This window comes from Thamnophis sirtalis, unplaced genomic scaffold (genome assembly GCF_051295495.1).
Source record: "Thamnophis sirtalis isolate CommonGarterSnake01/CBP01778 unplaced genomic scaffold, rThaSir2_p1.2 scaffold_7, whole genome shotgun sequence".
NCBI lineage: Eukaryota > Metazoa > Chordata > Lepidosauria > Squamata > Natricidae > Thamnophis > Thamnophis sirtalis.
In genome coordinates this window covers 62,140,732-62,163,439 of record NW_028261387.1, presented here as the reverse complement: position 1 = coordinate 62,163,439, position 22,708 = coordinate 62,140,732, and the positions used below count along the sequence as shown (strand labels likewise).

The 22,708-nt window shown below is 38.0% G+C and overlaps 1 protein-coding gene across 3 annotated transcripts in view; it reads right to left on the bottom strand.

Annotated features, from left to right (window-relative positions):
* Positions 1-22,708, bottom strand: part of LOC106548890 (receptor-type tyrosine-protein phosphatase V) — a 55,747-nt gene that overhangs the window by 3,378 nt on the left and 29,661 nt on the right. Inside the window, exons 15-34 of one of the 3 annotated variants that reach the window (XM_087720225.1) lie at positions 22,334-22,606; positions 21,474-21,755; positions 21,244-21,378; positions 20,937-21,147; positions 20,568-20,635; positions 19,235-19,358; positions 18,760-18,807; positions 18,057-18,150; positions 16,671-16,761; positions 14,944-15,020; positions 9,638-9,772; positions 8,760-8,882; positions 8,272-8,432; positions 7,730-7,865; positions 6,683-6,756; positions 6,058-6,145; positions 4,838-4,931; positions 3,694-3,770; positions 1,806-1,940; positions 105-227 (exon numbers count right to left, since the gene is read on the bottom strand). In XM_087720225.1, the coding sequence (XP_087576351.1) occupies positions 105-227; positions 1,806-1,940; positions 3,694-3,770; positions 4,838-4,931; positions 6,058-6,145; positions 6,683-6,756; positions 7,730-7,865; positions 8,272-8,432; positions 8,760-8,882; positions 9,638-9,772; positions 14,944-15,020; positions 16,671-16,761; positions 18,057-18,150; positions 18,760-18,807; positions 19,235-19,358; positions 20,568-20,635; positions 20,937-21,147; positions 21,244-21,378; positions 21,474-21,755; positions 22,334-22,606 (2,549 nt within the window). Of the gene's footprint in view, positions 1-104; positions 228-1,805; positions 1,941-3,693; positions 3,771-4,837; positions 4,932-6,057; positions 6,146-6,682; positions 6,757-7,729; positions 7,866-8,271; positions 8,433-8,759; positions 8,883-9,637; positions 9,773-14,943; positions 15,021-16,670; positions 16,762-18,056; positions 18,151-18,759; positions 18,808-19,234; positions 19,362-20,567; positions 20,636-20,936; positions 21,148-21,243; positions 21,379-21,473; positions 21,756-22,333; positions 22,607-22,708 lie in introns of all 3 variants that reach the window. The other 2 variants (XM_087720223.1, XM_087720224.1) reach the window with 2 other exon arrangements.

The following is a 22,708-nucleotide window of genomic DNA, read 5'->3' as shown; positions in this document are numbered from 1 at the left end:
ATCTCTAGTCAAGCTCATTTAAACATCCACGTGCTGTGCCAGCAAGCTATCTCTGTGCATTAGTGTTCATGTTTCCACGACAGTCCACTGACCAACTCACGTACATATTTTAGTCTGAGCTGAACACAAGGCCATCCTGAAATGATCTTTTCAGGCCCTTGCTGTATGGTGAGCATCTCTGTGCAGACAGGTTCACCCTCCGACGGCCAGCATGATTTATCTGGAGCCTATGGCGAAAAAGGAGCACGACAGTAACAAATCTGTGTTTCCAGTAGGACCAATAGCATAGTTATTACTGGTTATTCAAAATCTCTGAGTCAAGAAAAGATACATACAATCAACTTCCTATTCCCCACATAAAATTCATAACACTGGAATACACAGCCAAATGATTGTCATTTGTTGTTACTGAAGTAATGCTTCTCACGTGAATATTTTGGCAGAGCTCATTCAAAACCCATCCTCATTCCTTTAAAACAAGCAGGTGTCCTTTTGTTATCACTGTGATGCTAATAAACAAGGCAGTCTTCACCCTACTAGAGATTCTACAGACGGACTCCTAAACATGGTAGCAGGGATAGTTATTTAATGGCATAATTTGCCTGTTGCCAATTTGAGGCAGCTAATATTTTTTTAAAAAGGGAAAAAAACCCTGTCTTTGTCCTTAAAGAAAAATAAACAAACCCTCTCATAAAATAAATACAACATCAGCATAATACAAAAAAGAGGAAATATACAAAGTCATGGATTTGCCCAGTTCAAGTCTTGAATCACAGTTTGGAACAGTCAGGCCGTAAGTGCTCTCCTGGAACCCACAAGGGATGGAACAGACTAGATCTCTGTAGAAAAGGGATTCCAGTGTGGGAGTACAATGGAAAATGCCTATTTCTGAGGTAATATCTGATGGTATCGAAAGGACTTATAGAAGGAGTTGGCACTATTCAATTGGCTCAAAGAAGGTAAAGGTAAAGGTTCCCTTGCACATGCATGCTAGTTATTCCAGACTCTAGGGGGTGGTGTTCATCTCCATTTCAAAGCCGAAGAGCCAGCGCTGTCCGAAGATGTCTCTGTGATCATGTGGCTGGCATGAGTAAATGCCGAAGATGCATGGAGCGCTGTTACCTTCCCACCTAAGGTGGTTCCTATTTTTCTACTTGCATTTTTACGTGCTTTCGTACTGCTAGGTTGGCAGAAGCTGGGACAGGTAATGGGAGCTCACTCTGTTGCATGGCGCTAGAGATTCGAACTGCTGACCTTTCTGATCGACAAGCTCAGCATCTTAGCCACTGAGCCACACGGCCTAAATTGGCTCATATGGGCAGATAAATAATAAAAATGCTTGCACAAATAACCAAAATTATATATGGCCTTGAAGGTGACAACTGAATTGCATCCAAAGTTGTCTGACAGCCACTGCAGTTCCCAGAGCAGTGAGATATACAATCATAATCCAGGCCGCTGCATTCTGAAACAGCTGTAGCAGCTTCCAAGTGCTTTTAAAGGGCAGCTTTGGTGTTATTTAGGCAGGAGGTGACTAAGTCATGAGTGACTGTGAGCAGGAATTTTTCTCATGAATCATAACTAAGAAGGATGGTATGTCACAAGCCTTTGGCCCTCTTCATGAGGGAACATCACACTTCCCACTTTCATGGAAGAATGACTCTTATGTCGTTATCTTAGTAGCATTTCCATCAATCTTAAGTATAAACCCCTCATATTATTCTGCATTGCTGAATCATTTAATACCATTATCCCAGAATAGCCCCTCTTTAGTATTCTGTGAACTTATGTGTTGACTATCTTACCGGACTATTCATCTGCCTGGGTAGCAAAGTGATGATAGTGTGGACACCACGTTCCCAGATTAATCCCCAGAACTCCTCCAGGGCCAGTTTGTCAGGTCCTTCTATAGCAATATAGTCCTTGGCTGAATTGCAGCCCTATCATATTAAAAAGAATTAACAACACAAGAGTTTTGTTTATATAATTTGCTTGTAAAAAACAAGTGCAAAAATTATGGAAGCAAATGACACTAGGCAGGTTTGGTCTAATATTGGGATAACAAGGTAAACCTCATCTAAGTCTGATCTAAGTTTTAACATGCTATTATAAAACTACAAGTGAGTTACACAATTGAGTTGTAAATGCCAGGAGTTGCTGAAACTAGTACTAGAACCAAAATCTTCTGCCTCCAATATAAGTAGCCTTATGGTTGGGCAGGATGTGTTGGCAACTGGGAATACAGAAGGATAAGGCTCTATGTATGCGACAGTCAGTTTTCCCCACTTAATCCATCAGTTATTGTACAGTAGTACTCTGCAGACAAATGAAAGACGTTATGTCAGTGATGACATAAGATTTGGTTTCCACACTGAAATATAAATTGTAAGGGTATCATTTTATCCTTTGTCAATGACAGCAAAAAAGTATCATGGAAAATGAGAATTTTTTTTTTAGCTTTTTCCACAGCAAGCATAATTTTATAAACTTTTATCATATCCTCTTTGCTTGCTTTTACCTAAAGTATGCATAGTAACTGTCCTCACAGAGAAGTTGATTCAATTATGGATTCTTTTGGTAGCCTTTGTGGAATGCTGAACGTTCTTTTGCTTTGAGTAAATTTCTACCAATGCAACTAAAGTGGCATTTAACAATTTGGCAAAAAATAGTATCTCGTGGGATATGTTGGATATCTTTACCTCTTACAGTTTATACATTAATACATTTTTATACCTGTTTTGGCTCAAGTCACTAGATCCAATCTGACAGCTTTACTCTAGATTATCAAGACACTTTGGATTTCTAAATATGCCCTCAAAAGCATTTGCAAATGATTCCTGAATTATGTTAATTTGCATGCTTTGATATTGAATTTTCTTCATCAATATTTTTGTTATTAATAGACACATTGAGCTAAGCTTTTCTGCATAATCCATTATCTGTTCCCACCTTGACAAGAATTATTGTGTAATAATAATAATTGCAAAAGACAACTTTACTTGGAACACCTTACATCCTGTGACAATACCTTTATACAGTGTGTGCGTGTGTGTGTGTGTGTACATGCAGACAGACAATAAAGCCAAAGTGGTCCTAGTGGTGGTAAGAGCACTCATAGCTGTGACTCCTAAGCTGGAAGAGTGGCTCCTATGGACCTCACGTACAACATCAGAGCTCTCTGTCCAGAAGAGGAACAAGTAAGATACTGCACAGAACCTTCAAATGTCTGGTCCCAGGTAGAGGACCCAATATTGGGGAAGACCAGAGGTGAGTTGCTTCCAGTTTGGCCTGGATCGGGCGAACCAGAAGTGGCAGTGACGGGAGACTCTACCCACCCGCCTGAACACTTCTGAGCATGTAAAGAAGCATTATGAGTGAACAAGCAAACTGGTAGTAAAAAAAATAGGAACCCACCACTGGGGAAGATACACACACACACTACATAGGGGCAAGAATGGGACTTTTACTTGTAAGCCGCCCTGAGTCTCTTTGAGAGTGGGCGGCATACAAATTAATTAAATAATAATAATTAAATAATAATTTTAAACTATATATTAATATATGTCTTTCAGATTAATAGAAAAATTAATATGCATGTGAATTATTCCTTTTATAAATAAAACAAGCAGCAAAGAAATATTTTTGCAATAACAGAAAGCAGAAAGAAGAGAATATAAAGTATAGTGGACTCACAGGGATGAACCAGACATGTGCAAGATCTGAGAATGGATCTCGATCCAGTGGTAAAAACTTCACTTTAGAGCGATCATCTGCAAAAGAGACTTAGCGTGAAGGACAATGGTTGGAAGATATTAGGTATCATGTTCAGTTGAGTGCATACAGCACTACGCTTATCACCACATCTCTTTTCTCTCAGCCGAGTTAATTTAGCTCTTTTGTTATAGTTCTTGCTATGGACTCTACAAGTCTCAGAGCAATTAGCTTTTTTATGTCAAGGATTTTGCTTAGGCTGTAACTTTTTTTTCTGAGGAAGCCTAACCTCTGGGAGAGCCACAACTAAAGCAATGACTTCCTACAAATTGCTGTACTATCATACTGACCATGATATCCTTCTGAGATACACCTTTAATATTTACAGGATAATTGACCAAGGTTATCAATAGGTTTGGGATTTGATATTACCAGTATGCTGATGATACTTCAAATATATTTTTTGATCTTGGAATGGCTAAGAGTTCTATTACCTGGAGACTGGGCAAGAGAAACTGTCTCTGACTCAATCCTACCAAGACTAGCTTGGGTATTTGAGCTCTCCTGATCTGGGGATATTTCAGAGGAATACTTTAATTTGACACAGGGATCAGTACATTGATTCCTCAAACTTTCCAATCTGCCTTATCAAATAATCAATCACAGCTGCATAAATCCAGACAATGGATATACTGTAATTAAGAAAGACAAAGTGTTTCTCACCATTTAACAATTGCTAGGTTGATATGGGCAAAAGTTCTTTGAGGAACAAATAATAGAACAAAAATAGTGATTGGAAAGTCCAGACCTTATAAGCACCCCATCATACATGCTTATGAAATTAATGGCAAATTTCAATCAGAGAAAACTTTATATTATTGCCCTTATAGCGTCATATGGAAAGGTTATAGGGCAGCAGCTCAGCATGATCCCAATTCGGATGCATATGAAAGTCATGATGTGGGGACAGCACGATTTATGCTGATACGATTTACTTCCCTATGATTACCTTGGACTCTGACTCCATAGGAAATCACAGCTGAGTGGCTATGTAGATGAGTCCTTTGCTCTCCTTAAGCAAACATCTAAGACATGTTTTTATTGGCTACAAAACTCTATCACTCACATGGTATCTTGCTGGAGCTAAGGTTGATTTGCTGATTGACAGAGGGTGGTATGGCAGAATTTATTTCCTCTTTTGCAACTTCCAAGAGCATCTGCTGAAGACAAATGCAGTAGAAAAGGAAAACTTAAGACTAGAAAATTACTAGGTAAAGGTAAAGATTCCCCTCGCACAAATGTGCTAGTCGTTTCCAGCTCTAGGGGTGGTGCTCATCTCTGTTTCAAAGCTGAAGAGCCAGGGCTGTCCGAAGATGCCTCCGTGGTCATGTGGTTGGCACGACTGAATGTCGAAGGCGTATGGAACGCTATTACTTTACCACCAAAGGTGGTTCCTATTTTTTATACTTGCATTTTTACATGTTTTTGAACTGCTAGGTTGGCAGAAGCTGGGACAAGTAACAGGAGCTCACTCTGTTACATGGTGGTAGGGATTCGAACCACCAAACTGCCGACCTTTCTGATTAACAAGCTCAGCCCTGGCTTAACTGACATTATTTTTATTCACAAAGAGCATGGCAAAATCCTGTCCCTGTGGGTATGGGAAGGATCAATACAGTAACTATGCTCCTCAGTATTTCCAAACATTCAGCCAAATGTCTGTAAGTCACTGGGAGTTGGGCAGCCTATAATTTATAACAAACAACAACAATAAAGGTCATATAGATTGGAATGCGCAGCTTATGTGCATTCAACACCTTATGTTTTAAACAAAAACTGTTGAGGGAGAAAAACTTTACTTGGATAAATACACAGAACAACATACCGTGTTTTCCCGAAAATAAGACAGGGTCTTGTTTTCTTTTGACTCCCAAAATAAGTGCTTGGCCTTATTTTCAGGGAGGTCTTATTATTTTTGAGGTGTAGGAGGCGGCAAGTGTGGTCACCTCATGGCTGCTGCTGTGTTGCAATATTTTCAGGGAGGGCTTATTTTGGGGAAAAGGCTTATTTGAGCGCATGCGCTCAAAGCCCAATTGGGCTTATTATCTGGGGAGGTCTTATTTTCAGGGAAACAGGGTAGGAAAGTAAATATAGAAAACTGAATTATATACTGAGGCTTCATTTAACCCAGTACTTTAGACACGGATTAATTGGAGTTCTAAGGATTTCAGAAAGGATACTTATCAACCCTGTCTAGTCATGTTGTTACTGCACTTGGGCCTCTGCTATGGATTTATACACAGGAAGAATTTTCCTAAACTCAACATCCTAATGCCAAAATCTTACCTCATATTCCTTTAGGAAGCCAGCATTGGACTGAGAACAGTTTTTTGCATGGTGCTGAACAAAACTTTTGAGAGAGACTGGATGGGAGCTTGAAAAGACAATAAATAAGTCTACTTAGCTGCTGATTGCAGTAATTTAACATCATAGCTGACAATTTTACACAGAAAAATCAGCACCTATAAATATCCTGTACTGTTGCTTGATATTACTGTAGACATCATATTGTACTGTGTGTACTGTAGACATAGAGCAGACATCAGTATGCTGGGCAAAGTACTAATGAAGATTAAGAATAAAAGTGGATAATTCTATAATTGTTCTGAAAGGAAGCTGATGTTATTGTAATGCAGGGCAGAACAAAAATATTTCATATTAGTACATTGCATGGATATCTGATTTTCAAAGGTCCTTCTCAATGTGAAATAAGAGTCCCCAGATTTGTTCCCCTTAGCCTTATACATGTACAAACTCTGATCAGGCACAATATAGTGCTGATCTGCTTGAAGATAAGACATAAGAAACTTTCCATGGTTGATAATTTTTGTAGGGTAAGCACTATTAGGCTAAGAATGATAGATATGATGGGAGACCTAACAAGGGATTGTATGTGTGGAAAGAAACTTACATCTCTGACAGGCCAATGAGTGGATCTTCAGAGATCTTCTCTAGGATGCAGCTATGCAGGAAAATGTATTGCCCCTGGGAAGCAGAACATATGTTTTATCTACACAGCACATTTTGAAATAGAAATGCTACATCTAATGCTACTGAGGTGCAAAACTGAGAGGTTTTTTTTTAATCCGTGCGTGGGTTATCAAAATTACAGAAAAGTTTAACCCTGGGGATTTAAGGAGGAGACAAAGATAAGCAGGACAAGTTTGAAAGACTGTAATCCAGTTGGTGATATTGTGAATGATCTCTAGATTTGATAGGATCTCGTACACCATATCTTTTCACATTTTCTATGTAGCACAATTTCCTACTGCGCCCTCATTTTGAAATACCTGTTTCTTATAACATCTGGAACATGTCTCTGATCTCTTACAATATTTCAATTAGTTTCCTGCTGAAAATTGGCAGGACAGAGTTTTGCAACTGATCTTTAGCACCATCTCAGGGGCTGCAAACAGCCACACAAAAAGGGCAGAAAACTGTATATGGGTCCACTCATTCCAGTGTAATACTCATCTATTTCATCTATTCATCTATTGGTAATCATCAGTTCTCATTACTGAGGTATTAAGCTCCTGCTCATAATGAAGGATTCCAGAGATGATATTCAGCAGGCTCTGACCGGTTCTGGAGGACCGGTAGCGGAAATTTTGAATAGTTCGGAGAACCAATAAATACCACCTCTGACTGGTCCGCCCCCATCTATTATCTGCCTCCTGGGTCCCAGCTGATCAGGAGGGAATGGAGTTTTTACAGTATTCTTCCCCTGCCATACCCACCAAGCCAAGCCATGCCCACCAAGCCATGCCACACCCACCAAGTCATGCACACAGAACCGGTAGTAAAAATTATTTGAATCTCATCACTGAAGGATTCCTTTCCACTATAATTTCACCATCTCCACTGGTGACAAATATTTCATGGGAAGGAAAAAAACTTTCTCGTATCCTTAAATAATTGGATAGTTGCAGAGCTAAGAGAGAGGTTCAGGTTTTCTCACCAGTGTCTCTATCATACAATGCCGATTCATTCGAAGACTGTAAACAGTATTGAAGATATCAACCAGCTTCTCATGCTTTAATTGCTGTAGGAGCCGATCAAGGGCAACGAAGGTGCCAGTGCGACCCACTCCTGCACTGCAATAGAAGGAAAACCAGGGATTCTCTCAGTGAAAAGTTTCACGTTTTGGTTCATTTTACCCATCCTCACCACCATTCTTTCAAAATCCAACATACAAGCGAATTGGACAAGAAGTAACTCCTGTTCCTTCAGAAGATGAGGAAGATGTAATACAGTTCTTGTAATTGAGACTTTCTTGTCGCCATGGTTAAAAAGCATTCCTTTGGTTTTTTTTTAGCATGGGCAGTATTTTCATAGCCAAGAGTTATACTTAACATTTCTGGGGGCTGAGGATCAATAAGTAAAGAGACACATCTCTTTATTGAACAAGGATGACTTTGAAGGAGATTTGGGAAATTTAACTGAAATATTCTAAAAAGAAAAAAAGGGAGAGAGCATTCATGGCGGTTGATTGCAACTTACCTACCATGCACCAGGATAGGTCCACATTCATTTACACTCTGCATATGTGCTCGTACCAACTCTATGAAAGCAATCATGGAGGTGGTAGACTCAGGAATACCATGATTAGGCCATGCTGTGTAGTGTAAGTGACTTAATCTTCGTTCCATATTTAGTCCTTTCTGTAATAGCAAAGGACTATGTTAATGTCTATGACAAGAGATCAGGTAATGGTCTAGGCCAACAAAGAGAATTAACAGTCTGGCAGAATCAAATGACTGTGTTATATCACAAACTAGGTCCTACTGTTAAAATTGCAGGTGAATACCAGCCTTGCCCTGGTACTATGTGAGATAATTTTGTTGGATTTCAACTACTGCAATGAAGAAAGCTGATCCAGGAAGAGGCCCTACTACTAAGTATCAATATCACAGCACAATGATTAACAGAACTTATTTGCTGTTTTGATTTGAAAAGATTTGGGAGTACTTTGTAGGGCTTCCACTTACATGCTGCAGTTTAAATTCCCTTGTTGTCCACTCATCAGCAAAATTCTGAGCAAGCAGATGGATGCTAATTTCTCCAGAAGAGACAGGAGAGATGTCTGTTGGCCAGTAGTATTCACATAATACCTATAAAAAAAATAGAGGACTGTTAGCACATTTTCAAAAGTTTAGAAGAAAGAGTAGTTTAAACAACGTTAGTAAAAAATAGCCATGCCAACACTAAAGCATATTGTTGATGGCTGTCCTTGCTCAAGATGTTTTGTGTAATGTATATACCACATAGCAGGGATAGGCTGATTATTCCACCAATTAAAAACAGATGGAAAACAGGGTATGAGAGATCAGAGTCAGCTACCTGTTGCACCTTATGAAGCACAGTGCAATTAACATAAATCTACATCTGAAACATTAATAGATCAATGACATTCATATTTTACTGGTCAGAATTACAGAGACTGAAAATGAAACAATAATATAAGATCACAACTGGGCAATGAAAACTCTTGCTCATCTACCACATATTGCCCAGAAATATACTTGTAAATCCCAACATACTACGTGACCGGCTGCAGTATGTAACATCAATATACAGTAATTCAAATAAATGCTTTTTCTACAACAAATGTCTGTTGAAATAACTTGCTCACTCAACTAACTCAATATCATAATTTCACAAAGCTACAATCCAACAGAAATTTTAGGAATATGTTAAGAATCTGCATACAAGGTCTAGTCTAACCTTCCACTAGATCTAGAAAAACAGGATTCTGACAATATTCATGAAAATAAATCTCTCTCTCCCTCATATTTATTCAGGTCCACTCATTATTTAGAAGCATTGATGTGTCAGTGAGGAATAATAATTTCCTCTGCAGACCTACCCGTCCATTCTCCATGCCCACTGTCAACATCACAATAGTACAGATGTTCTGCTCCCATACCAGTCTCCAAAAATCATCCAGAGTTTTTTTCAAAGGCCCCTGGGTAGCAATGAACTCCTGTGGGGAGCTATAACCCTGCAACAACAGAAAGAGATTTCAATAATAAAACTGAGTATTTTTATTAGAGACAGAAACATTAGAAAACAATCCTCTGTCTTCTCCACTTAAAGAAGACTCTATTTCCCGTTGTAACTTTAAATCTTAATATAAATATGAATATGAACTAGTGAATGTTTGATATATTTCACTATTAATTTTTTGTGTGCACTTTGTGTAGGAAGTCTTTTAAATTCTTAAGTTGATGTAGTCAGCTCCCTTCAATTGATCTTCTATGTGGTTTTATAATCGACTTCCTAATTCTATAAAATCCTAGTGCTAATTTATCAACTTTCCAAATACTGATTATTCTTTTAAAATATTTAACAACCAAGCAGCAATATAGCTAAAAAGCTCCAAATCCATTATTCCTTCATATGCCATGTTCTATAGAAATGATTTAATGTACAATATGGCAAGTAGACAGATACTTAGGAAAGAGGAAATGATCCTTTCTAATAATAGTTTCCATGACAAAACAATGATAGATTGGCAAGATTAAATGAATGGAACTAATCCAATGTTATTTGGAGAAGAGGATGCTCCATATTTATTTTTTAATCAATTTCTTTGTTACTTCTATCACTGGAGTTTCCCAGAACTACATGATGCTTTAGTGGAAGGAACTTTGAAAATTCCAGAACATATCAAACTAAAATTCTGCTAAAGTATTTTTTTTTCCTGTCCAAACTAGACACAAATCTACATGCGTCCCTAGTTATATATGCAGAAGTGCATGGAGCTGGGTTATCCTAAGGCAGGAGGCAGACTTGGATTAGAGTTCATACTGCTTCCTGCAAGAGGAGACGGCACAGTCCTTCCTCCACAACATGTCAGCTTCACAACAGACTCTTAATTTAGACATTTCCCCCTTTCCCTTCTTATTTTGCTGTTATTTCCCTGAAGATCAAGCACAAGATGCCAACAGTTTCATGGGTTGTTCACGGGAATCATACTGGAGGATCTCTCAAATGGCTTGAGTTGATGAGCCCAGGATTCTTCACCCAAAGCCATAGCTTATTTATTAAACATTGTCTTCCCCCATTCTATACTTCTCTTTCATCCGGAGACGTTTTGAGCTCAAACCATCAGAATAAAGAAGAAACACTTGGTGACTACAGTTACTTTCCTCTAGGACATTGGATGAGGAGGAAGGGAGTTGTCCCTGAGTGGAAAGGAGACCAATAGCCTTCCGCTAAATCCATCAGTTTCTTTCAAAAAGCAAACCATTCCTACTATTTTGAAAACTATGCAATACCCTCCATCCCAACCTGATGGATTTCCTCATGGAACTGTCAGAGATAAAGCTGAAAATTTCAACTCTCCAAATATTACAGTACACAGGAATTAGTGTAACTAACTTATGACAGAAAGCTCACAAACTTCATAAGTTTATATATGTATGAAGCCATATATGACAGTACACAGGAATCAACCCAAATATTCCTGACTATGGTTTAAGTTTAAATTCGCCCTTTTGCCATCTCTTGCTGGCTTTGAGAGGGTTTGATCTTGACTAAAGGTTCTCCCTAACATTAAAACTGTGAATTCCTGCTTTGGCAGTTTCATTTCTTCCTCTGGGAGAGTTATTCTCAGTAGCTTACATGACAGGTTTTCTATTTCACACGATCTTTAATAAAATCATTAAGAACAATAGAGGCTCTAGGGTGGCATTCTCCACAGGCACTCTAGACCTTCTCAAGATCCCTCCAGTAATTTCTATGACATCTCTGGCTTTGGAATAGACAGTAAAGATATGGAGCACATCTCCAAACCCATGGGGAACAGCTCAAGGGATTTTATTTTATTTACAATGCACAAGACTTTGGCCTCAGCCATAAGAGCCTGCTTGTTGCATCCATCTTTGCTAGGTGCCAAACAGCTGTGTCAACTCATCCCCCAGAGCAAAGATAGGTCAGGCAGGGTCAAATAATCTAGCCACACCTTTATTTTTATTCTAGTTGCTAAACTGAATGATGTCCCATTCTCACCCAGAGTGATTACTATATGACTAACAGGTCTACTAAGAGACATTGATAAAGTTCAAAGATCCCAGAAATGCTGGTAGATCTCAATGAAAAGCTGTCAAGTGGTGCTTCAAGCTCTAGAAGTGATGAAATACATTGCCATGAAGTTATGGACACCTATGTCACTTAGGAGGTATCAGAGGGCATAAACTTCCTGCCCACATGGCTGGAAAATTCTTCAGAAAATAGTCTCCAGCAAGAAGTAGATATATAGTTACTCTCTAGATGTAGAATCCCACCTGTAGGGATACTTAATATATCCTATTAGAATACTTTGCCACCACTGTAGATTGTAGACAATGAAAGTTCATTTTCTGTAGCAAAGACTGGGCATTCAGATCAGCCATTTCAGCTTACTGTTTATAGTTTTAATTCATCTTTCATATTCCTTACCTTCCAAAAGGGTAGGAGATCAAACCAAACCCTCCCACAGAATGAGCATCAGATTTAATCTTAGTCCTGCCTTAGTCTGGAAATAAGAGCAGTGGTAGCGTAGTGGTTAGAATGTAGTACTGTAGGCTAACTCACTGCTCACTGCCAGGAGTTTGATTCTTACTGGCTGCCTTCCATCCTTCTGAGATCAGTCAAATGAAGACCCAGATTGCTGGGGGCAATATGCTGACTCTGTAAACCACTTAAAGAGGGTTGTAATTCACTATGATGAAGTATATACATCTAAGTGCTATTGCTATTACTATTGCTACACCCACTAAGCGATGCTCTGTGTCCACTGTAGAAAATGGTTAAGTCAATGTATTCTTCCTTTCTCACTCCTAACCAAACTTCCCTGTTGTCCCATGTCTGTTTTCAAGGAACGAAAAACCATCATGCCATTAATTCATCCCTCTGCAGTCCCAGGTCTCATTATTCTATCTGCTTTGTACCTTACATTAAAACTAAGATAATTCAACCACTCGTTCAAATAGAAATACAATTGCATAATCTGATTTGTTAGTCTTCCATTCGTCTCCAACTCATCTCATCTCTAGTTAACGCTGGATAATTTTTGTTTAATTTTAACAACTTTAAGATGTATGGACTTCAACTCCCAGAATTCCCCAGAAGGAATTGAAGTCCATATATTTTAAAGTTGCTGAGGTTAAGAAATGCTGGTCTAAAGTCCGGTGGTCAGGAATGCAAAGTTGCATGGATAATAATATGGGGTGGGGAGTTATTATTTCTACCATGCCTCCCACTGCCTAGAATAGTGAAGCATAGGAATTGTTTAGGTGGGTAGGGAAGACCAAGGATCTGTTGGAGATGACAGGATCATTTCCATCTTGTAGCTTCATTCCAGCAGTGGCCTAGCTGATTGCTTTAAGCCAATGCAGAATGTAAAGGAGATATAGCTTTATTTCTGCTAAGGAAAATTGATCCTATATGAGAAAGGTAATGTGCAAGTTAAGCACAGTTATTCTAACACAGGCATGCAAACATGACTGCTGTGCAAATACATACACTGTCCATGTATAACTAGACAGGCATGTGCATGCAAATATAAATTACTACATGCACACACACAAATGTGGGGGGCGGGGGACGGTAGCCTTTACCTGGATAGATCACCAGAGAGGCATGAGGATACATCCAATCTTTTTAACATACAGCTGTAATTAGCAAGAAAAAGAGAAGAGAGAAGTAACATGTTTAGAGCAACAGGGCTGCTCCAGGAGAGCCCTTGCTGCATTAAATCCAAACACACCTATCCTTCTCCGGGATTAATCTCTGGTGGAAAAATCCAATTTCCACATGTTTAAGAATGTTCTGATTTTACATGATTCTTATTGCCTGGGTGCTGTGATGTCACACCATCCCCATCCCTCTTATAACAGAAGCTTTACACTTTTAAATAAAAAAATATATATAAGAAAAATGTAAGCCTTCATTTGCTACTTGAAAGCTCAAACATGAGCATCTTTCTTTATTACAAAACCAATAGATGACATATTTGACATTGCATTTAATGTTCAAACTTTTTTTTAACTTAAGGACAAATTAAGGAGAAAAAACTATCCAGGAAAGAATGTTTATATGTGGAGTTGCCTTCTCAGCAAATTATGAACAAAATATCTGGCACACAAAACTTTATCTTTCTTTTCTAGCCTCCCTTTCTTTTATTTTGCCTTGTTCGGCTTGGTATAATCTTTCTACTTATCTTACTGAAGACAAATATTGAATCTTCTATAACTATATAAAGGATAAAAGATATTCAACAAAAGGGATGCGATTAGAATTAGACTAAAACTAACTAGTTTTGAACTATCATATTTTTCAGACTGTAAGATGCACATTAGCTTTAGAGGAGGAAAAAAAGGGAAAAAAATCTGCCTTCGCCTCCAGCATCCATCTGGTATTCATCTGGCTAGCATCCTTGCAGCAAACAGCAAACAGCCTGGTTCGCTTCAACACGTTATCGCAGCCCCAGCACATGGCTCATCAGGGCTCCGCTCCATTGCACCCACCACTGGTCAACTGAGCCGAGCTGCTACTGCCGCTGGGGAACACTACAGCTTTCACTGCCAAGCAGCTGATTGGCGGTTGGATCGGCCTCCTGGAATATTGCCAATCACTTGTTCTAGGTGCTGGGGATCGCCGCGGCTCATTTTCTGCCGGCAAATGGGTGGCAGCGATCCCCGCAGCTTAGAACAGCTGATTGGCGCCACACCAACCCCCCTCCGCTGCAATATTCGCTCTATAAGACACAGACATTTCCACCCACTTTAAGGGGAGGAGTGCGTCTTATAATCTGAAAAATAGGGTATGTGATGAATATGCCCTCTAATTTTAGTTAAATCCCTTCTTTTATGCTTTGCTTATTGCCATTATTATATACAACTACATTATATGGACATGGGCACCACAGTTGTCACAGTTGTCTGTATATGATTTTGCTTCCCAATTTTCTATTGTCCTACTGCTTGTCTACTGCTTGTCTGAGTAGAAAATCTACTCAGTTTTAATGCAATTACCCATTATATATCCTACTCGCTTTCTATCAGATAGCCAAATCTAATAAATGGCTAAATTCATTTATAAAATTTCACATGAAGTTCTTATTACAGAGAGACTAACATAATGTTCCTAATATAAAATGTGGGGCCAAGATAATGCACTTGAACTCACTGGCACAAAGTTGGCATTGATATAATCAGAATGGGGCTGTTCATCCAACAGGCTCAGCTTGACTCGAGAATAGTCATCTATAATAATAAAAAAAAACAGAGTTAAGAGTTGTTTTAGAAGATTTACACAATATACAACATAGATAGTTGCAGAAATATAGCTCTTTTCAAGTTTATGTGCACAATTGTAAATATATGAGAACCAGCATTATTAAAGCAATGAAACCCAAGTTCAAAACCTGGAAATGCCGTATATAGGTATGTATTCTTTCCCCTAGAATCCTAAAGTAATATACAAAGCCTTCTCTTCCCAAACTTCCATAGCAACAACCCTTTGAAGAGGGTTGGCTAAGAGACACTGACTGACAGTGAGCCTCCCATCCAGGGGGAATCTATGGTTGAAGATGGCCTTAATCTGGATGTCTTCAATCCTAGTCCAATACTATAAAGCATTAACTAATCTATTTTCTACTGTATGAGCTTGTGCCTCTTTTTAAAAAAAAAATCAGATTTTTACTGAAGAGCAGAATCAAAATGCTGAGTAGTAGTCCTCAACTTATAGTCACAATTGAGCCCAATATTACTATTGTTAAGTGAAACATTTGTTAAGTGAGTTTTTCCCCTTTTTATGACTTTTCTTGCCATAGTTGTTAAATGAATTTTTGAAATTGTTAAATTAGCAATACAGTCACTAAGTGAATCTGGCAAACTCATTGAGTTTGCTTCAAAGAAAATTTGAAAGCATGGGTAACAGATTTTCTTTTTAGCAATGTAAAACATTTCAGGGTTACTATGAATTACTGTCTTCCTTTTGGAACAATATAATCTATATCTATGTCTATATATCTATATATCTATATATCTATATATCTATATATCTTCTATATATCTATATATCTATATATCTATATATCTATATATCTATATATCTATATATCTATATATCTATATATCTATCTCTATCTATCTACCTACCTACCTACCTACCTACCTACCTACCTACCTACCTACCTACCTACCTACCTACCTATCTATCTCACCAGCAGTTTAGACATTAACGGCTGTGTGTTGCGTTATTTTGAGGGGACAGCACATTTACAATGTTATACAAGCTGTATACTCACTACTTTACATTGCAGCCAAGTGTCATTTCTTCAGTGTCACATGAAAAGATATACTAATATTTACAAAATGTGGGGGGGTTGTGTGTGTTTGTGTGTGTGTGTGTGTGTGTAAATTCATGGGGAAAGGATGTTAATGCTATCTTAAATAATGTTTAAAAATATAGAATGTGCTTTTGAGAAATGTTGGAGAACGACTAAGCAAATAATTTGTAGAAAATGGAAATGCATTATTATTACAGGCATTAAGGATTTGATTCAAGACATGTGTAATTTATTCATTCTCAAAAAAGCGGTTTTTTCCCCCTGCAAAAATGGATGTAATATATTGCTTTGGCGCAGATTTCATGGTAGTATACCATCAAGTTCTTTCTGTTTTGATTTGAAATTTTCTTATATTATTTAATATTTACTATGTAGGTGATATGCTCAGATATTTCATTATCTTGATTTCTATTTTCCTTGTTCTCTGTGTTACGTTTGTTTGTTCCCCTTATTTAGAGTTTGTTTATAGTTATCTGGCTTTCTGTTTTTTGTACCTATAATTTTAAAAACTTGAAACAAAAGAAAAGCAAATGCTAAAAATATGTTTCTGTTGTGATCTTACATGGTAGAACATGGGGATATCGATTTTTGATGGCATTGGCTGGAACTTCAGCTTCTGTTTTTGGCTGTTCCTTTCCAACTTCTTTCAGCTCCTGTACAATGCAAAAAGGGGGGAAATCCTTTGTAGTATAGTTCTCATATTCTCAATATTTTTCCCCATTTGTTTTGAGTCAAGCTTCAATCTGAAAAAAGCATCATTTCGATAACTTCAATTACACTTCCCATAAGCTAGCACGGCCAATATCCATGCTTCTAGGGATGATGGGAATTGCATTCCAAGGGATCTAAAAATGTAGAATGAATTTGGAAAGGCAGTTGTTAAGATATATTTGAAAGAAATATTTCTCATGGTACTGAAGCTGACCAATTGTAAAACAAAAAGGATCAAATGCAAGAAATAGATGCATTCACCCTTTTCCACAACCTCTGCTAAATGTTTAAAAATGTATGTTCTAGAGCTGGAAAATGAGTTTAAATTTAACCATTCTCTGCTATTTGATACTGTATCATAGAACATTTTCCTCACAATTATTACCACCTACAGAGAAGTAATTTACAGTACTCATTTAGGACAAAACTTGTTTGTGAAGGAATATTCTTGGTGAGCTGGTTTATAAAAAGCAAAGACTCCATCAGAGACGAACCACAATCCACCCTCCATAGCTCATATCTTGTAAACCACAAATTGCTGATATTCTTAAATAGTTACTCTTCTGGAGTCAACTTATTGCAATATTCATCCCTGTATACTGTTTATAACAGAGAATATATTGATGGTTACAGGCTCCATGAAATACAGCGTTCTTTGGGGTGCAATTAATATTGTGGCAGAATTAGTGATTATTAAATCACTTACAGATTAATAGCAATAGCAATAGCAGTTAGACTTATATACCGCTTCATAGGGCTTTCAGCCCTCTCTAAGCGGTTTACAGAGTCAGCATATTGCCCCCAACAACAATCCGGGTCCTCATTAAATTACCAGCTATGAGAAGCAAGAAGAAAGGAGATAGTGTACATAGATTAGGACATGCAGTAGCTTGTATTAATTATCTGGCTTGCCTGTAATTGACCAGCCTTCTCCAATCTACTATTTTTTAGACATGTTAGAACTTCAATTTCTAGAATTCCTTGTTTGTGAGGCCAACTGCCCCATGGCCTGATATAATAAGCATATTTAAATGGACTTTTAAAAAGCCAACAGGGAAGGGTTATTGGGGGGGGGGGGATAGTCCAGAGAGCATCAAATTGAAGAAGATGCAGTGGATAGATGCAGTTTGGTTAGCTCTTTCTTCCATTCTAGCATTACATAAGCTAGAAAGAATAAAGCTGTTGTTTAATTATGGCCATAGTTATGTTTGGATAGAATTTTACCTAGAATCATTACCTCAAAATCCTGAAAGAACCCATTATTTGAGTTTGCTGTCCTTGTCTCATAATATTGTCTAAAACTTTGCAGAGGGATTGGCCGATGGGTATTCCTGCAAGGAATTAAAAAATGCTCAGAGAGCAATGAAACAGGACACGTGCTATGCAGACATCTTAGATGTCACATGGCTGACATAACCAACATATACAATAAGCTAGATAGAATTCATGTTTCTTTTAGTTAATTCCTAAGCTATCATATACACTACTTGTTTTGCAATAGAATCAAAATTAATTGGATTTTATCGCAATGCCAGAGAGTTTAGTTCCCTAGATGTTCACAAGTTGTTTTTACTTGGAATTTACTATAGCTGTGGACTTCAATATTCAGTTATACTTTTTATGATAGTAAAAGTAGTAATATCTGTTATCTCAAAGCTTTGGCTATGCTAGAAAATAATGGTTAGGTATTGATTGCTTAGCCCTGTTTTAAGGATATAGTTTAAGAATCCTCTTGTGGGACAAGATACCGAAAGAAAATCAAATGCTGTTTCTAACTTCCTAAAGTTGACCTGGAGATAATTTTTCACAGCAAATCAAACCTATGAGCTGAGCTCTGAGAATGTCACAATTGTTTCTTTCATAAAAACATTGGCGTATCTATTCTACAACATCTAATATCTGTCTTAAGTGAATAGAAAGATGAGCATTGCTTCACCTACCTGAGACTGTAGATAGACATTTCTTGAGGTATATTACCCTTTTCTATTCTGAAATCAAAACACGGAAATTGCTATTATTTTGGTAAAGAGGTATGTCTTTCCAAATGTACTTCAACTCACTCACTCACTCAGTCACTCACTCTCCCTCCCTCCTACCCTTCTCTCTCTCTCTCTCTCTCTCTCTCTCTCTCTCTCTCTCTCTCTCTCTCTCTCTCTCTCCCTCCCTCCCTCCCTGTCTTCCTTTCTGCATCAGTTCATAACTGCATTTTGATAGACTCTTGTTGAGCCATTTTTCTTACCTTGTGGTGCCATTCAACTATCTCTTATATCATGGAATAGAACATGCACATTTAGCTAAATCAGCTATCTAAAAAAATCTAAGCTAGGATCATTTTTATACTAATTCCACTCACTTCTCATGTCCAGCTCAAAAGTAGACACTCCTATATTTTATTGTTTTATTTTGTTTTATTACCTTCTTTTTCTTAAATGTTTCCAATAAACCCATACAGAAATGGCTGTGACTGTCACAAGGAATCCCATAATGATTCCAGCCACAACTGGGGCAGGCAGAGTTGCAGAATCTGCTGAAGCAGCTGCTGCTAGATATCAAAACAAGAAAAAATTACATTTGTATAAGGTGATTTTCTCTCAGGCCCAGAAAAAAATAATACTGTCAAAATAATTTGTAGTGTAATTTGATTAGAAAGCACTAATATAGCATTATCATTACAGTACTGTCCTAGAAGGAAAGACAAATGATTGGACATAAGAACAATTCCATACCCCATATGGTAGAATAGAATAACAGTAGTATTCAGATATCAAACAATCAATCAACCATTATTACGGTCAAAGACCAACAGTCTGATATAGTTTGATTGGAAAGACAGGATGCTGGAAGATACTGTGTGAACTGAACAATGCATACTTGGTACAGGATGGGTACAGAGAAGTGGGGGGTTGTACATGCACTTGCACAGATGTAATCTGGAAATGTCACTGAGTGAACTGTGTGGCCCACAGAGCAAAAAGATTTTCCAGCAATATTGTTCCTATAAGGCTGGTTCAGAAGAGATACCTACAAGAACATTCAAGACAAGTAAGAGCCCCTTATTTAGGATTGTACCAGGGGTGCAAAAATAATTATTTCTCTAGTCTTATCACACCCACAGCTAGCCACCTAGCAGCCCTCCAGCAAGAATAAATACATTATTCTATGCTGGAGGGATGATCCACACAATCATCTGGACAGCTGCTGTGAGGAATATTTTAGGCATCTGGCAGATAAAGTTACCTGGATTCTCTTGGAATTGGACTTTGACTGGGCAGGTCCTGTTGAAGTGATGGAAGCAAGCTTTATTTGGTTAATGGCAACTCCCATGTACATCCCTTCTATATGTAGAGGATGAGTAGACTGAACCTGAAGGTGGAGTCAAATTTTGGACTTCTTGTGCTCCCACAAGAGACCCAAGTCCAGCATCCATGAATTCTGTTCACCCTTGTCTAGTTTAATTTGGTCTGACCATTAGTAGATCAGATTTTTGTGAATAGGTAGCATATAATAAACTTTTAGTGTTTTGAACTCAATTCCTGTTCCTGATTACTTGCACCTGATACTATATATCCTACATGGCAGTAATATGGAAACTTATTTCTGGATTGACATGCAAAAGATTGGACAATTGGTAATTTAATGAGATAATTTAACATATTCCTTTGAATATTTGGGAGGAGAAACCCTAATGAAATTAGATAGAAAGTAGACATCTATTTAATCCAAAATCTAACCAAATAATACAACTTACCTGAGAATGCTGTGAAGGACACTTTTGGAGTCTGTCGGCTGTATTTAGTGAATGCAGCAATGCTGAACCTATAGAAACATTGAAATAAAACTTCTGATGATTCTGTTTACTGACTTACACTTTCAGTAATTTGTTGCATTTATATCATCCCCAGCTCTCCAAAGAGTTCAACCATTGGACATGCTTCTCTCATATTTATACTTTTACTCTCACAAAAATCTAGGAGATGGATGGGACTAGTATGACTGTTAAATACTTTCAGTAAGGAAATAGGTTAGTTGCAAACTCCCTAAAGATTTCTAGGTGATGACCAATGAAAATGAAATGAACCTCTAGTATTTTACAGCATGATTTTTCTTACATGCCTACCTGTACTGTGTATTTGTTTTCAGCTTTCCATTGCAAGTTGCTCGGGAGTGGCTGCAATCTTCTCCACCCACAGACACTGGCCAAGCCTTGAGGTTGGTGCTCTCATTAAGATGAAATGGGTTTGGCAGCAGCATAGCCAAATATGAGTCTTCCTGCCCGTAATAGTGGTCATACCATGTGTGGGAAATGATTTCTTGAGTAGGCCTTAGTACTGGAAAGACAGAAACAAGTATTGCAGCATTAAGGTCATAGGTAAATTAGGAAACCTCTCCTACCAAGCAAAGCACATTGAGAGGTAGATACTTACAAGACTCATTGGTGGTGACTACAATTCCATAATACTCTATGAGACCATTTTCTTCACTGAACATATCTGGAGAAATGACAATTCTGGAACTGGCATCAAATTGTGGGAGGTCCATTTTCACAGGAGGTGGAAGAACTGCAGCAGAAAATAAGAAATGTTGTTGGAACTGATAGATGCAGAACAAAGTCTGCAACCCTTGGTACAATCAATGATGAGATTAGAATCAATACCTTCCACAGATGTGTTGCACACGATTGTCACAGATGGGCCCTTTATGTCATTCCTGCCAACAGCATTAATTTGGATTTGATAGGAGGTATTTGTAATCAGCTCTACCAGAGTAATATTAGTTTGGGAAACAACCAAAGCTAGTATTGGTTGTTGGAGAATTCTCTTTGGAAATGGATTCACAGTCAGCTCATAAGATTTAATGTCACTCTCAATGATTGTCCAGTTTAGAAACATACTGGTGGTGTCAGGTAGACATTGCAGGTTCTTCACATGACTGGGTTCTAGAGAGACAGGACACAATCAACTGAGAAAGTTCAAACTTATCTGTCTCTATGACAGTTAATAAATATTTGCAATACAGGAAAAAATGGGATAGAACAAATTCTGCCTAATTCACACTATTTTGTTCACAATTTTAGTGGAAGCAAAAGGCTACTGAAATCACAGATGCTTTGTACCACAGATGTATGACAATCCCGATTCTGATCATTGGAATTTGGACCATACACAGGCTTGCTTCTTAAAACTCTTAACTGATCCATCTGGGCAAGGATGAGCTGTAAAAGATTCTACAATACTTGCACAATTTAATGGAAGCTTCTTATATCCATATGAATGCCAGAGAAATTTTCTTTATTCTATATCAAAGTGAAGAAAGTATCCCTTGAATTCTCATGGATTTGAATTGTATGACTTAGCATACTGTGCTTGACAATTTGGCCTAAGGTTCTCTTCTGCTTCTTGAGCCTCAACCAATTTTATGATGTTCTAGCAGTGATCAGGATACTCCAACTAAAAGGATAAGTCTGGGGATGAAGATGGAAATATGAATATCTCCGAAAGATGAACACATACTCACCTATTGGCATTACTATCATTTCAGAACTGTCCTTATATGGTCCAGCAACACAGGTGAGTGATATGGAATAATTTCTCCCTGGAACTAGTCCCTGAAAAATATGCCGGACTTGCCACTGAGTCAAGGTGTGAAGCTGTAACAAGGTGCTATTTCCTGGATGCCACAGCTGCAGCTGGCAGCGCTCAGGTTTGCTGACAGGTTTTGCCCAAGTCACAGTCAATGCAGGATTTCCCTTCTCAACCTTTACAGAGAGTTTCCTGGGAACCAATGGGTCTGGTATGTAAAAAAAAAAGGGGGGGGAATACAGAGTGAACAAGCTGCAAAAATAATACTGCTGATGTGACATTCTACAATGAAGCCCTGAACAATCAATCA